At 44.9% G+C, this 13,687-nt stretch overlaps 1 protein-coding gene across 2 annotated transcripts; it reads right to left on the bottom strand.

The window, feature by feature from the left end:
- Nucleotides 1-5,439: 5,439 nt before the first annotated feature.
- Nucleotides 5,440-12,059, bottom strand: LOC134371985 (zinc finger protein 551-like). Of its 2 annotated transcripts, XM_063088976.1 has the most exons (4): nucleotides 11,834-12,059; nucleotides 11,164-11,202; nucleotides 8,452-8,575; nucleotides 5,440-7,311 (listed from the first exon to the last, which is right to left on the bottom strand). In XM_063088976.1, exons 1-4 carry the CDS (start codon nucleotides 11,864-11,866, stop codon nucleotides 5,489-5,491), a joined length of 2,019 nt encoding a protein of 672 aa, XP_062945046.1. In that variant the 5' UTR covers nucleotides 11,867-12,059; the 3' UTR covers nucleotides 5,440-5,488. The 2 variants fall into 2 exon arrangements, with proteins under 2 accessions (XP_062945046.1, XP_062945048.1); XM_063088978.1 differs by lacking the exon at nucleotides 11,164-11,202 and having other exon boundaries at nucleotides 11,834-11,930.
- Nucleotides 12,060-13,687: the final 1,628 nt, after the last annotated feature.

Raw genomic sequence — 13,687 nt, 5'->3', positions numbered from 1 at the left:
GGGACTTTTCTTCATAGCCACAAGCAGCCTAAGGCCCGTGCCAGATGCAGCTGTCCCAGAATCGTAAGCCAAATAAACCTCTTTCCTTTATAAATTACCCGGTCTCAGGTATTTCTGTTATTGCAATACAAAACAGACTAATACAGAAAATTGGTACCAAGGAGTGGGGTGTTACTAAACAGATACCTGAAAATGTGGATGCAGCTTTAGTATTGACTGGGTAATGGGCAAAGGTTGGAGGAGTTTGGAGGACTTTGAAGAAGAGAAAAAGACAAGGGAAAGTTTGGAATGTTTTAGAGACTTATGTGGTAGTGAGCAGAATGCTGATAGAAATGTGGACAGTAAAGGCCATGTGATGAGGTCTCAGATAGAAATGAGGAACTTATTGGGAATTGGACACAAGATAACCCTTGTTACACCATAGCAAGGAACCTGGCTGCATTGTGTCCATGCCCTTGGACTCTGTGGAAGGCGGGACTTAAGAGTTGTGAATCAGAGTATCTGGAGGAAGAAATTTCCAAGCAGCAAAGCATTAAGGATGCTGCATGGTTATTTCTAACAGCCTATGCTGAGTTCTGGCAGCAAAGGCATGATGTAAAGCCAGAATTTAAAAGGGAAGCAGAGCATAAAGATTTGGAAAATTTGCAGCCTGGCCATGAGGTAAAGAAGCAGAGAGCAGGAGAAGAACACAAGGGTAAAGCAGATAAACTGGTTGCTAAAGACATTATCTTGACGGTGATGCAGTCAGATGCTAATAGCAGAGACAATGAGAGGAAAGCCCTGCAGGCATTTGAGAAGTCTGGAAGGGTGCCGCACCCATCACAGGCCCTGAGGCCACTGAGTTGTCCCAGAAGACAGACCTGGGGCACAGCTGCCCTTGGGATCCTGCTCCCTGCATCCCAGCTGCTTGGGCTGAAGCAGCCGCAAGTGTGGTTCATGCAGCAGCCCTGTAGAGTAGAGGCCTGAAACCTTGGTGGCATCCACATTGTGTTAAGTCTGTAGGCTGGCAGGATATGAGAGCAGTGGAGGTGTGGCAGCCTTCACCCAGATTTCAGAGGATGTATGGAGAAGCCTGGAAGCCCAGGCAGAGACCTGCTGCAGGGGTGGAGCCCCCCCAGAAAGCCCCCACCAGGGAAATGTCTAGTGGAGCCAAGGCATTGGGCCTGCCTCCAGGACCCTGGAACTGCAGGTCCACTGGTAACGTGCAACACCGGCCTGGAAAAGCTGCAGGCACCAGCGCAGCCCAATGGGCTGTGCCTGGCAGAGCTGTGGGAACAAGGCTGCCTGATGCTTTGGGGGCCCAGATGCCCAATTGTACCCGGAATGTAGGACTTGGAGTCAAAGAACGTTATTTTGGAGCTTTAAGACATAATGTCTGCCTTGCTGAGTTTCGTACTTGTTTGGGGCCTGTTTTTTCTTTCTTCTGGCCTATTCCTCCCTTTTGGAATGGGAATGTGTACCCAATGCCTGTTCCACCATTGTATCTTGGCAGTAGATAAATTTGGTTTTGTTTTTCAGGTTCACAGCTGGAAGGACTTTTGCTTTTGGCCTCAGAGACTTTGGACTTTTAAGTCGGTGCTGGAACAAGCTAAGACTTTTGGGACTGTTGGGATGGAATGATTGTATTTTGTATGTGAGAGAAACGTGAGTTTTGGGGGCCAGGGGTGGAATGATGGAGTTCAGATGTGTTGTCCCCTCCAAAACTCATGTGGAAATTTGATCCCCAATGTGGCAGTGTTGGAAACTGATTGAGTCACGGGGGTGGATCCCTCATGAATGGATTAATGCTCTCCCTGGGGGAGGGGGAAGTAATGAGTGAGTTCTATGTTAGTTCCCACAAGAGCTGATTGTTAGAAAGACCCTGGCACCTCCTCCCTCTCTCTTGCTTCCTCTCGCCATGTGATCTGCTTGTACCCGCCAGCTGCCTGCCACTTTTCCACCATGAGTAGAAGCAGCCTGAGGCCCATGGCAGATGCAGCTGTCCCAGAATCATAAGCCAAATAAATCTCTTTTCCTTATAAATTACCCCGTCTCAGGTATTTGTTATAGCAACACAAAATGGACTAAAACAGGCACATTACTAGAAACTCTTCCTAATTCCATGTTCAGTGACATCATTTTGGCAGTTTGAAATTGACCACACAATAGGAGTGTTTACACCAAGGAACTTGGCCAAGACTACAAACCTGGGCTTGATTTAATGTATTATAGAATGTTGAGGCTTAAGAAAGTAATAGAGAATATGTTAATAATGCAGATTAAAACTAAAAGTGTATGATATGTGAGAGCGGTACATTGTGCACAGGACAAAAAATTGAGGAAAAACATCTTCCAGTACTCAAAAACAGTTGTGCCATATGGCAAAGAAGTTACACAAGAATGAGTGAAATTCCAATGTATGTCTTTGTTGTTGCACTGTATCTTTATTTGTTAAAATAATAAACTTATCAAAAGAAAATAGGAAAAAGATAATACAAGTAGCAAGTAAACACATAAATAAATGCTCAACAGCATGAGTTCTTAGGGAAATGAATGAAAATCAGAGTAAGATACTACTACAAACATATTAAAAAGGCCATAATGAAAAAGATTGGCCATATATCCTGTGTTAGAAGGATGTAGAGAAACTGGAACTTTCACACTGTTCGTGGCAATGTGATAGAGAAGGCCACTTAGCTGTCAGTTTGGCATTTCTTATAATGTTAAGCATTCACCTACATCATAATTTGGGCATTACAGTTTGACTTATAAACACAAAGGAAATAAAACACATCCATATAAAGAATTGGATACAAATATTTATAGCAGCTTTATTTGTAATATGCAAAAATCTATAAATAACACAAATGTCCCTAAATAGAACAGTGGTTTATCCACAGACCAGAATGCTACTCAGCAATAAAAATAATTACTCATATAAGCATCACTGTTGAATCTCAAAATAGTTATGCAACATAAAGAAAACCAGTTAAAAAAAGAATAAAAAAATAAAAATGAAAAAAAACCAAAGAAATTAAAAAAGAGCAAAGTATACACTTTATGTTAACAATCATTTAAAATTCAAGAAAATGTAAACTAATTTATTGTAAAGGAAATCAGTGGTTGCCTGGAGGGCTGAGGAAGGCAGGGAGAGAGATTATAAAAGGGCACAAGGGGGGAAAAAAAAGAAAAGGGTACAAGGTAAATATATGAATGACAGATATGCTGATTTTCATGATTGTGAAGACGATTTCATGGCTTTCCCAAACGGTACAATTTAGATAAGTGCACTTTGTTGCATGTCAATTATATGCATTATACCTTAATAAAGCTTTAAAAAGTGGTTCAAAATTAAGAACCTTGATATCTCACTTTACTTGAAAAATCAGGCTGGGAACTTGATATGGACTCCACCATTTCCTCTTGCCCTGGGAAGAACAGCCTTGCCTCAGCAGCAGCAAATATTGGCAAACAATGAAGGCTGTTGCCACCTGAATCAACAGGAATGATGGCTGAGTCATAAAAGCCACATCACTAGACTACAGATTACCCTCTCTATTCTTGTTTTCCTACCTGCACAGCAATGACCTCAAGATGAAGAGCTCAGAAAGGATATGGGAATCCATAAAACCCTTAGGTTATTTTCTCTGACAATAATCTCAGCTGCAGGAAATACAGTTATGGAAATCCTGAGAATTTCTGTACACACTTATTCCACACAGCCATAGTTACTGGAACATTTGTGGATGAACTTTTAGAAGAGGCACACTCCACCTAATTTATTGCAGTCTCTTCCACTCTCTATTAATCCAAGAGTTTCTGTCCCAATTATATCTGATCCCTATAATCTAACAAATGACACTAGCCTATGCAGTTCTGCATATCACCACACATGGCTCTTTGGCAGGATCTGGGAAAGAGATTCCCCTCAACCAATTGTGCCAGGAATTACGTGACATCCCTTGCAAACAAGTGAATAAAATTCACATTCACAGAAGCACTGGAAGTTGTCACAGCTGCCCCTTTTTCACAGTGACCTCTAACCTCACAAAAATTCTGACCATATGCCAGAAATTAGAAACACAAAGCCCTGTAGTCTTTGGGTAACCTTTGCAGGCCTTGGGTAGCCTCAAAGTCAATTTCTCAAAGGAAAGTGAATGTTTCCCACATTCAATGCACTCACTCATAAGGCCTTTCTCCAGTGTGACCACTATGGTGTCAAATGAGGCTAGGATAGCAAATTATACCAATGTTGGACAGAGAACTATTTTCTGCCATTATATTGTCTCTTCTGAAGCACACAGTTTGTGACCTCCACAAAATCTGGTCACACCTTCATACTGACATCACTATTATGCTTACAAGTCACTCTATACAATAAATATAACCGCCAAGATTAAGGGTGCATAAACAAAAAAAACTTTTAAAAAAAAGATCATAAACCAGAGCAATGTGCAGCAAGCAGTTCCTGGGTTGGTGTAGGGGATTGAATTATGTCCCCCCAAAACTGACTGAAGCTTGAACTGTGTCCCCCAAGTTTTATGTATTGGGAACTTAGCTCTACTGTGACTATTAAGAGGGTGGGAAATCCTATTACGGTAATTGAAAGGTGGAGCCTTGAAGAGGTGATTGGATTGTAGGAACGTGCTGTAGTGAATGGATTAATAATGGTAGTCAAGGGCATGGTTCCGAAGGCTTTAAAAAGAGAGTGAATGAGGAGGTTGCTCTCTCTGCTCTGCTTTCTCTGCTCCACCATTTTTGCAATGTGACACTCTGCAGTCACCGAAGTCACCACCAAAGGAGGTCTTCACCAGATGTGTTCCCTGGATTTTGGACTTCCTAGTGTCTGAAAGTGTAAGATTTTCATTTCTTTTAAACTTAAACTTTAAAGAAGCAAAAGTTTCTTTTAAAGAAACTCATTTTATTTTAAATCACCCAGTTTCATGTATTTTGTTATAAGCAACAGAAACAGGCTAATACAGTTGGTGAATTATAAAACCTGGAAAAATTCATCACAAGCAAGATGTGAAACCAACAATGTCCCTGGAAATGGTAATCCTTCTTAGCAAGCTGAAAGCACAACTCAGGTCAAGTCCTCTGGACCAAAACTGGGTCAGGTCCATGCCCTAAAGTCAGAGAGAAGGAAATTAGGACACCCTAAAGGCTTGGACTATTCATAATTTCCCCAAGCAAATGAGAAAGTATACAGGCTTGCTTATCATGCACAGGGTGGCCTGCCAGGTGGTAGAGGTGAAAGGGCTTCAGACATAAATCAAGCTATGCCCTGGGCATATTAAAAATTGCAATAAAGAGAAAAAAAGAAAGGGAAACATTATAAATAAATAAACATTGAATGAATCTCTTTAAAGCTTCCCACATACCTGAAACTTAAGAAGAATCCCCCATTGTTGTGGATGTTCAATGAATGAAGTGTAAATTTAGGTAGGTGACTCCCTGTCTCCCTTAGTGTTGTTATACTGAATAAAGACATAGCACATTCCCTGCACATTTAAGGTCTTTCTTCAGTGTGAACTCTCCAGTGTCGGATGAGGTTAGATTTGCGGCTAAAGGATTTCCCACATTCACTGCATTCAAAAGGCCTTTCTCCAGTGTGAACTCTTTGGTGCTGAATGAGGTCAGATTTGTGGGTAAAGGGTTTCCCACACTCACTGCACTCATAAGGTCTTTCTCCAGTGTGACTTCTCTGGTGTTGAATGAGGCTGGAGCTTTGGCTAAAGGATTTTCCACATTCACTACATCCATAAGGCTTTTCTCCAGTGTGAACTCTGTAGTGTTGAATGAGGCTAGCACTTTGGCTAAAAGATTTTCCACATTCATTACACTCATAAGGCCTTTCTCCAGTATGAACTCTCTGGTGTTGAATGAGTCCAGAGCGTTGTCTAAAAGATTTCCCACATTCACTGCATTCATAAGGTCTTGTGCCAGTATGAATTCTCCGGTGTTGAATGAGATCAGATTTGCGGGTAAAAGATTTCCCACATTCACTGCACTCATAAGGCCTTTCTCCAGTGTGAACTCTCTGATGTTGAATGAGAATAAATTTGCGGCTAAAGGATTTCTCGCATTCATTGCACTTGTAAGGCCTATCACCAGTGTGAACACTACGGTGTCGAATGAGGTTAGAGAATTGTCTAAAGGATTTTCCACATTCACTGCACTTGTAGGGTCTTTCTCCACTGTGAATTCTCTGGTGTTGAATGAGTTCGGATTTGCAGCTAAAGGCTTTCCCACAATCACTGCACTGATAAGGCATTTCTCCAGTGTGAACTCTCCTGTGTCGAATTAGATTGAAGATTTGTCTAAAGGATTTCCCACATTCGCAGCACTGATAAGGCTTTTCTCCAGTGTGAACTCTCTGGTGTCGAAAGAGGCTAGAGCTTTGTCTAAAGAATTTTCCACACTCACTGCACTCATAAGGCCTTTCTCCAGTGTGAACTCTCTGGTGTTCAATGAGATTTGATTTGTAGTTAAAGGATTTCTGACATTCACCACACTTATAATGCATTCCTCCAGCATGATGTCTCTGGTGGTGAAGGAGTTTGGATTTGTGGATAAAGGCTTTTCCACATTCACTGCACTCACAAGGCCTTTCTCCAGTGTGAATGCTCTTATGTACAATAAGATGGTACTTTTTGCTAAAAGGTTTCCCACATTCACTACACTCATATGTCCTTTGTCCAGTGTGAATTTGCTGGTGCTGAACAAATGTGTACTTGCAAGTGAAAGCTTTCTCACATTTGCTACACTCATAAAGCCCTTCTCCAGAGCAGACACTCTGATGCTGAACAAGTATGGGTTTGTGGCTTGAAGCTTTTCTGCATTCACCCCTCTTGTACCGACTTTTTCCACTGCAAAATGCCTGCCCAGACTTGCTGCTGCTACTGTGTGGCTCACTGTTGGGAGTGGCCTGATGCTGGAGAAGGTCCATGGTGCCTGGGAAGTCCTCCCTATCCTCTCCATAGGTGAAGAGATTTGTTGACACATGGAATCTGCAGCTTGTCACAAACAAGGCCCTTTCCACATCCCTTTTCCATGGCTTTTCTCCACTGTAATGCTTCTGGTACTGCTGAGGGTTTGCACTGAAACAGAAGCTTCTCATACCTGTGCTACCCGAGTATGATTTTTGCACAGGGTATGCTGTTTGGTGCTCAGCCTGGTGTAAAATGTCTTTCAAGACTGGGACACACACCTCACAGAGGTGACTCTTCTGGGTGAATGAACCTGCCTTAGAAGTTCTGACCTGTGACACTTCTTCTACAGATACACTGTGCTTGGAAGTTACCTCCTCATCTTCCATTCCATGGCAATAATCTAAAATCAGAGAAATGCTGATGAAATGCATGTTGACTTTGGTGAGAGAGGAAAGACCTATCACAAAGATGTGTGAGATAAAACAAGTTATGAGTCCATGGGATTATTCTGAGAACAAGAGAACTGGGGGACAGATTGAGGAAGGGGCTGCTTTGACATACTGGGCCTTTGACGATTACACATTACAGAATACCTCACTAGACAAAGGACAAAGATAGGTTCAGCACATGAGGAGAAGCAGAGTACCCAACTCACTTCTCTGCCAACAGCCTTCAGCAGGACCTTCTCTACTGGTGACATATGTGTATAGTGCAGAAGGTTGCTAGTGCCCAGTCCCAGGATAATCCAATTGGAAATGAGCAGCTGTGATCTAAGACTATCTGGCAATGTGTGCACATCTCACAACACAGTGAGTCACAGCTGGAGAACGTTGCTAAGTGAGTAATGGAGAGGAACAAGTTGTGCATAATGGCCACAAAAGTAGAGGTAGCCGGGAGCCAGAAGTCACAGATGAAGTGACAAGTTGGCAAAGTGTCAAGTATAGGAGGAGTGGAAATGAGGTATGGCTAATGACACTTGTACCAAAATGCTGTTAGACACAGTGCAGGTTCCTGGACAACTTAGATGTCATGCCCTTCCCCAGCTGCCACTTACCAGGGCCAGGCCTCCTCTGAGACCATCCTGAAATGTCTACCCTGTGAAGCTACTAGTGTTCTCCCTGCATCCCTCACTGTGCAACTACATGGGACATGAATGATGTAAGTCTTAAGGAAAGAGAGGACAGGTGAGTGACCAGTACTGGCTAAGACAACTTGGCATACAATAGCATATAGGAAAGAAAATACTATGAAAAACACTCGAAGGAAGGTCTTGTAAGAACATCCCATGGGTCATGTGACCATGACAATGCCTGCAATTCCTGGCACAGGTGGCCATAAGGAAATGGAAGCTAGAGGAAGGGGACAGAAATTGAGGCACAATGTACTATGGATCTGGACACAATCACCTTAACAGGGAGAAAGCAAGGAAGATGAGATCCATTAGGCTGACAGGAAGACTCCTGAGACAGAGGTAACTCTGAGATAAAAAAAAGGAAGGCAGAGACCACTCAGGACACTGGGAGGAATACGAGTGCCTTACCCAGGGATGCTACAAGTGTAAAGTTCTCCAGCATCACATTGCAGTACAGGAGCCTCTGCGCCTCATCAAGGAGCTCCCACTCCTCCTGGGAGAAGTAAATGGCCACGTCCTCAAAGGTCATACCCTGACATAATGGGGATAATTCATTCTATGATCAGCTTCTCTCCTAGGACCCCAAGTTCATCATCCCCTTACCCCCCACATCAATTCCCTGCTCACCCTATTGCTCACCTCCCCATCTTGGAGGAGATACCCGGCCCAGGTGCCACTGATGCCCACTCTCTCCCACAATTCTATTGATACTGTGTCCTTCCATGGCAACAATAAGCACGTGAAAAGGTAGACAATATCTAACTTCTGGGCCTGGCGTATAGGTCATACTGCCTCTTTTCAATGTGTTGGATGTCACAAATACTGGTTAGGATGAGAAGTGGCAATAGAGAGGGTGTAGGTGACCAGACGTTGGTCTTGTCAGGCAACACCCCTGAGGTCACCTAGATCATCCCTCCAAGACATAAAAACCATGGGCTCACCCTTTATCCTTGTGATACTAATTCACCCACAGGGCCAACAGTTCACACTCCCTCTTCTCATGCACATCACTCTTTGAACCACACGTCTCTCACACATACAGCTGCATTCCCACAACTGCAACCTCAAAGGTCACACAGCCCTGCCATGATGAAAACAGTTCACTCCATGATCAGCTTCTCTCCTAGAATTCCAAGTTCATCCTCATCCACACACCCCCAAATCCATCCCCTGCTAACCCTATTCCCTATCTCCCCACATCAGCCGAGATACCTGCCCTGGTGCCACTGATGCTCACTCTCTCCTCATGGTCCCATTGATTACCATGTCCACCCACAGCTGCAGCAGGCAGGTGGACAGATAAGTGCCACCTAAGCTCTGGACCTGGCATATACATAACGCCAAACTTCTGTTTTCTGGAAATTCACTTGGGGTCCCCCAGATCCTTTCTCTCACATACAACCAAACATGGAATAACTCTTCACCCTTTTGTCCTCAATGCCAGGGCCTGGGGCCATCAGTTCACACTCCCTCTCCACATGCACATCACTCCTTCCACCACACCTCTCTCACATGGCTGCACTCCCACAGCCACCACCCCCTCCCTGCTCCATACCAGGAGTAGCTCCTTTGTCTCCCCATTGGTTATTCAGCACATGGGGTCCAGAGAGTGGGTGGCTAATTCAAACAGGATTCAGTACCACCAGACCTCTTCTTGTCTGCAGTGCAGGAGGGAGCCTTGAGCTGTGCCATGAAAGCATCTCTACCTGAGTCAGTTCCTTACTTCAACCTTACCACCAAGAACCACTCGTGGATCTGAGATACCCATGGCACTCTTCCACTTCTGGGCTACACTTGCTGTCTCTTCACCAGTCACAGCCTTCCTCTCTCTAACTCTCATTCAAGGTCCAACCCCAGTGGCTCTCTACCCAGGTTCAGTGAGCCTCATCGATGGCCACTTAGGCCCCTAGGTTAATCTGACAGCCTGACTGAAGAACCCTAGGAACGACCAACAGTTAGAACAAAATCCTGGTGAGTCTGTAGATTGGTGAATAAACACCAGCCCAAGTCATCTTGTCTGAATTACTCCTATGCCCCCAGATCCATCTCATGTCTGCATATCCCTGAAAAGCCTTAACCACATGTCAGATCATACTGTCTCTCCCACGCTCCCCATGAACACTGCTCTCCATAGCCTGTGGTGTGTCACCCACTTCCCACAACCAGGGGCTCACACAGAAGACTGAGTCCTCAACTCTCCCTCCCCTTCCTGGGCAACTATTAACATTACCGTCACAACCAGCTTCCTCTCTACTAAATGTGATCCACAGCTCCGCCACAGTCCACACACTGCCCACTATCTTTTGGAGAAGTCTCCACCCTGAATCCCTCCTCACAGTTCCAGAACTATGGTTCCAGCTGCTCACGAACTGTTCTCTGAAAATTCTTATACTCTTAACAGACCAAAAATAAAACTGATATCCCCCAATAAAAATTACTCCTACTATGGACCTCCCCATCTCAGTTGATGGAGCTTCCATCCTTCCAGCTGCCAAAATCAAATCTTTGAGTCATCCCTGGTGCCTGACTCATACTTCTCTCTCACCCTCAACATTAGAAAATTCAGGAAGCCCTGTTTAAAAAACAGATCCAGAGTCCAACCACTTCTCCCATTTCCATAGCCACCACAGTGGCCCAGCTACTATCACATTCACCTGGGCTATCCCAGCAGCCTCTTTCCTGGTCTCCCCACCACCTCCCTCACCCCACAGTCTGTTTCTTATGCCACTGCCAGACAGCCTGATGAGACCCGGGTCAGATCACCTCCTCCTCCACTCCAAACCTCCCATTGTTACTATCACATACAGAATAAACACTCAACTTTTCAGGGAGCCATTCCAGACCTGACTCCTGCTGCATTGCTCCCAGTTCCCATGAGAAAGAAAGGAAACTACGAACCAGCTCAGCCTCCCCTCCAAGCCTCTGCACATACTGGTAAATATGCATGGGACAACCTTCTAAACTACATTGGTTGCCAACAACTTTATAGGACCCTGGGCTTTATATATATTCAAGGTCCCCAGACCCAAGGCTGGAAGAATGGCAGGAGAACAGTCCAAGGATACGACTAATCCAGAGACAATACAGATGCGGTGAGGACTAGTGACATACTCCACTCACCAGTTTAGGCTCCACAAGCGATTCTGCAGTCACAGGAATCTGAAGAAACAGGGAGGACATAAGAGTCAGGCAACCACAGCCAGGTTCCACAGGCTCAGGCCGTCCAATGACCCTGCCCACCCCTGGAGCCAGGTGGTCTAGGGTGGCTGCATTATCTCTGTGCTTCAGTCCTCAATGCTGACTCTTACCAGCTGTGAGATCTTGGACAAGGACTCAAACTTCTTGTGCTTAACTACTATCATCTCTCTTCCAGTCTGTTCTTCCTCTGAGCAACTTTTGGAAACTTTTAGACCCTGTCTCAGGCCGTGTCCCTCTCTGTTCACAGCCCTTTATGGCTCCCGGTATCCTGAGAAAGGTCAAATTCGTCAGGTGCAACTCTGCCTCACACTGTCCTGAAGACACAAGACGGCCCGAGTTTCCCGAATCCTCTCGGCTCAATCACACCTCCAAACCCTTTGTATGTGCAGTCCCCCCACCCCGCCCTCCGCCTGTCACACTCTCCCACACCTCATCACACTGGCTGTCAGAACAGGAGCCCCGCCCACGAGCACCACACTGTCTTGGACGCTGGGGCTTGTGCTGCAGGGACGTGAGCAGGCGTCACTCACTAGAGTTAATAAGATTTGGATTGGGGTGAGGGAGGGTGAGGGTTCAGAGACTCAGCATTTACCTGAGCCGGGTCCCTCAGCGCGGCCGCCTCCATCGGACTCTGAGGGCGTGGCGGGGCCGGGAGCTGCTGACGACCGAGGCGGGGACCCGGGCGGTGCGGTCCCTATCCCGGCCCTGGCGGAGGTCACTCCAGACGGCGTCGCTGAGACTCGGGCCCCCCTCTGTGCAGCAGAGACAACAGCTCCTCTCGCTCCTCCTCGGCACGGTCACCTCCGCCCCCGATCCAGCGCTCTGGAGCCTCTGACCGGGGAAACAGACTACAGAGAAGCCAAAATGACCGCCACCGAGAAGGACGCCGGAAGTCCCGCCTTGACGGGATGCGCATGCGCGAAATGCCCTTATTCTGGTCTTTCATTGGCTGTTTAGCGCATTGCCCTTTGGGTAATGTAGTTTCCACAGCTCCACCGGCAGGGTCAGTGTGGAGGTGCTCTTGGCCTCTTGTGAGCTTAGGTTATGAAGCACTGTACAAGGCTCTGGGAAATGGCGACTTAAGCCTCCGGGAGAGAGGGAGGTACTTACCCCTTCTGAAAGGGGCAGTTCCCAGATATCTAGGGAATGTTGTCTGCAACTAACTGGTCACTTAAGTTTTTAGAGACATTATTTCAAATTCCGTGAAAGTCTGCATGCTCCCAAAGGCTAAAAATATTTCAGATCCCCTCAGCTGGTACAGGTCCAAATGCACTTATCATTCCATAGAATGGACAAAATACGCCCACTCTTAGCTGGAACGTAATAAACATTTTTTATTGCTATTTAAATTCATGTAGTCAGGACCGGCCCGTGGCTCGTTCGGGAGAGTGCGGTGCTGATAACACCAAGGCCCTGGGTTCGGATCCCATATAGGGATGGCCGATTTGCTCACTGGCTGAGCGCGGTGCTGACAACACCAAGTCAAGGGTTAAGATCCCCTTACCAGTCATCTTTTATAAAAAAAAAAATAAATAAAATAAAATAAATTCATGTAGTCAGAAGTTAGAGTCAATTTTGTAACTCCCTGTATGTTCAGTCAGGTACAAGACAAAAAAGAGGCTAGTCAGGGCCATGACGTGGAAGATAAGGAGGGACGTTTAGGTGGCTCACAGGACAGGGGGGCATGACTGCCTCTGGTTCCTACAGAGAACATCTCTCTTGCCTGTGTACTCAGGCATGTATTCAACTCATTAAGCAACACTGTTTATTCATTTAATATTTCTTACTCAATATCCAAAGATATTATTCAATTCCTTCAGGAATTTGACATCTATCTCAAATGGAGGGCAACTTATAAAATTTTGTTTTGGTATAAGAGAGTAGCTGCAATGTTCCCAGTTTGACACGTGCACAGGGGTGCATTTGAACCCCAACATCTCATCTCATTGTTGGGAAGTGATTGTCGTTTTGCCTGTGACTACAAGTACTGTTCTGCATGGAGAAATTGATATTATCTCATAAAACAATTGTGAAATGCAAATTACAAAAAGCTATTAATAATAGTTATGTAGTTTTTAAAAGATGCTGATAGAAATAGATCTGGAAAAACATCAATGGAGGGTGAAAAACGTTAAGACTTGAGAGAAGTTTTAGCAGGAGACACTTTGAGAAGTTTGAGAAGAGATAGAATTAAACTGAACATATGCCATTTATAATGGTTCCTCTGAAGGTTTTGTCTCCAAAATGTGATTGGCTTTTACTCTTGAAAATATTAATACCAGCTTGCAGGCAGAGTTAAAGATGATATTTAAAATAGCCACGATGTTAAAAATAAACAAGGAAGCTGAGGTTTTATATTTATTCATTGCTTTAACAAAAGTTCAGTGAGCAAATACTCAGTTTTAGGACTATTGTAGTTACATGGGAGATATTGGCACACAAGAGA

Source organism: Cynocephalus volans, chromosome 3 (assembly GCF_027409185.1).
Source record: "Cynocephalus volans isolate mCynVol1 chromosome 3, mCynVol1.pri, whole genome shotgun sequence".
Taxonomy (NCBI): Eukaryota; Metazoa; Chordata; class Mammalia; order Dermoptera; family Cynocephalidae; genus Cynocephalus; species Cynocephalus volans.
This window is presented reverse-complemented; position numbering and strand designations above follow the sequence as displayed.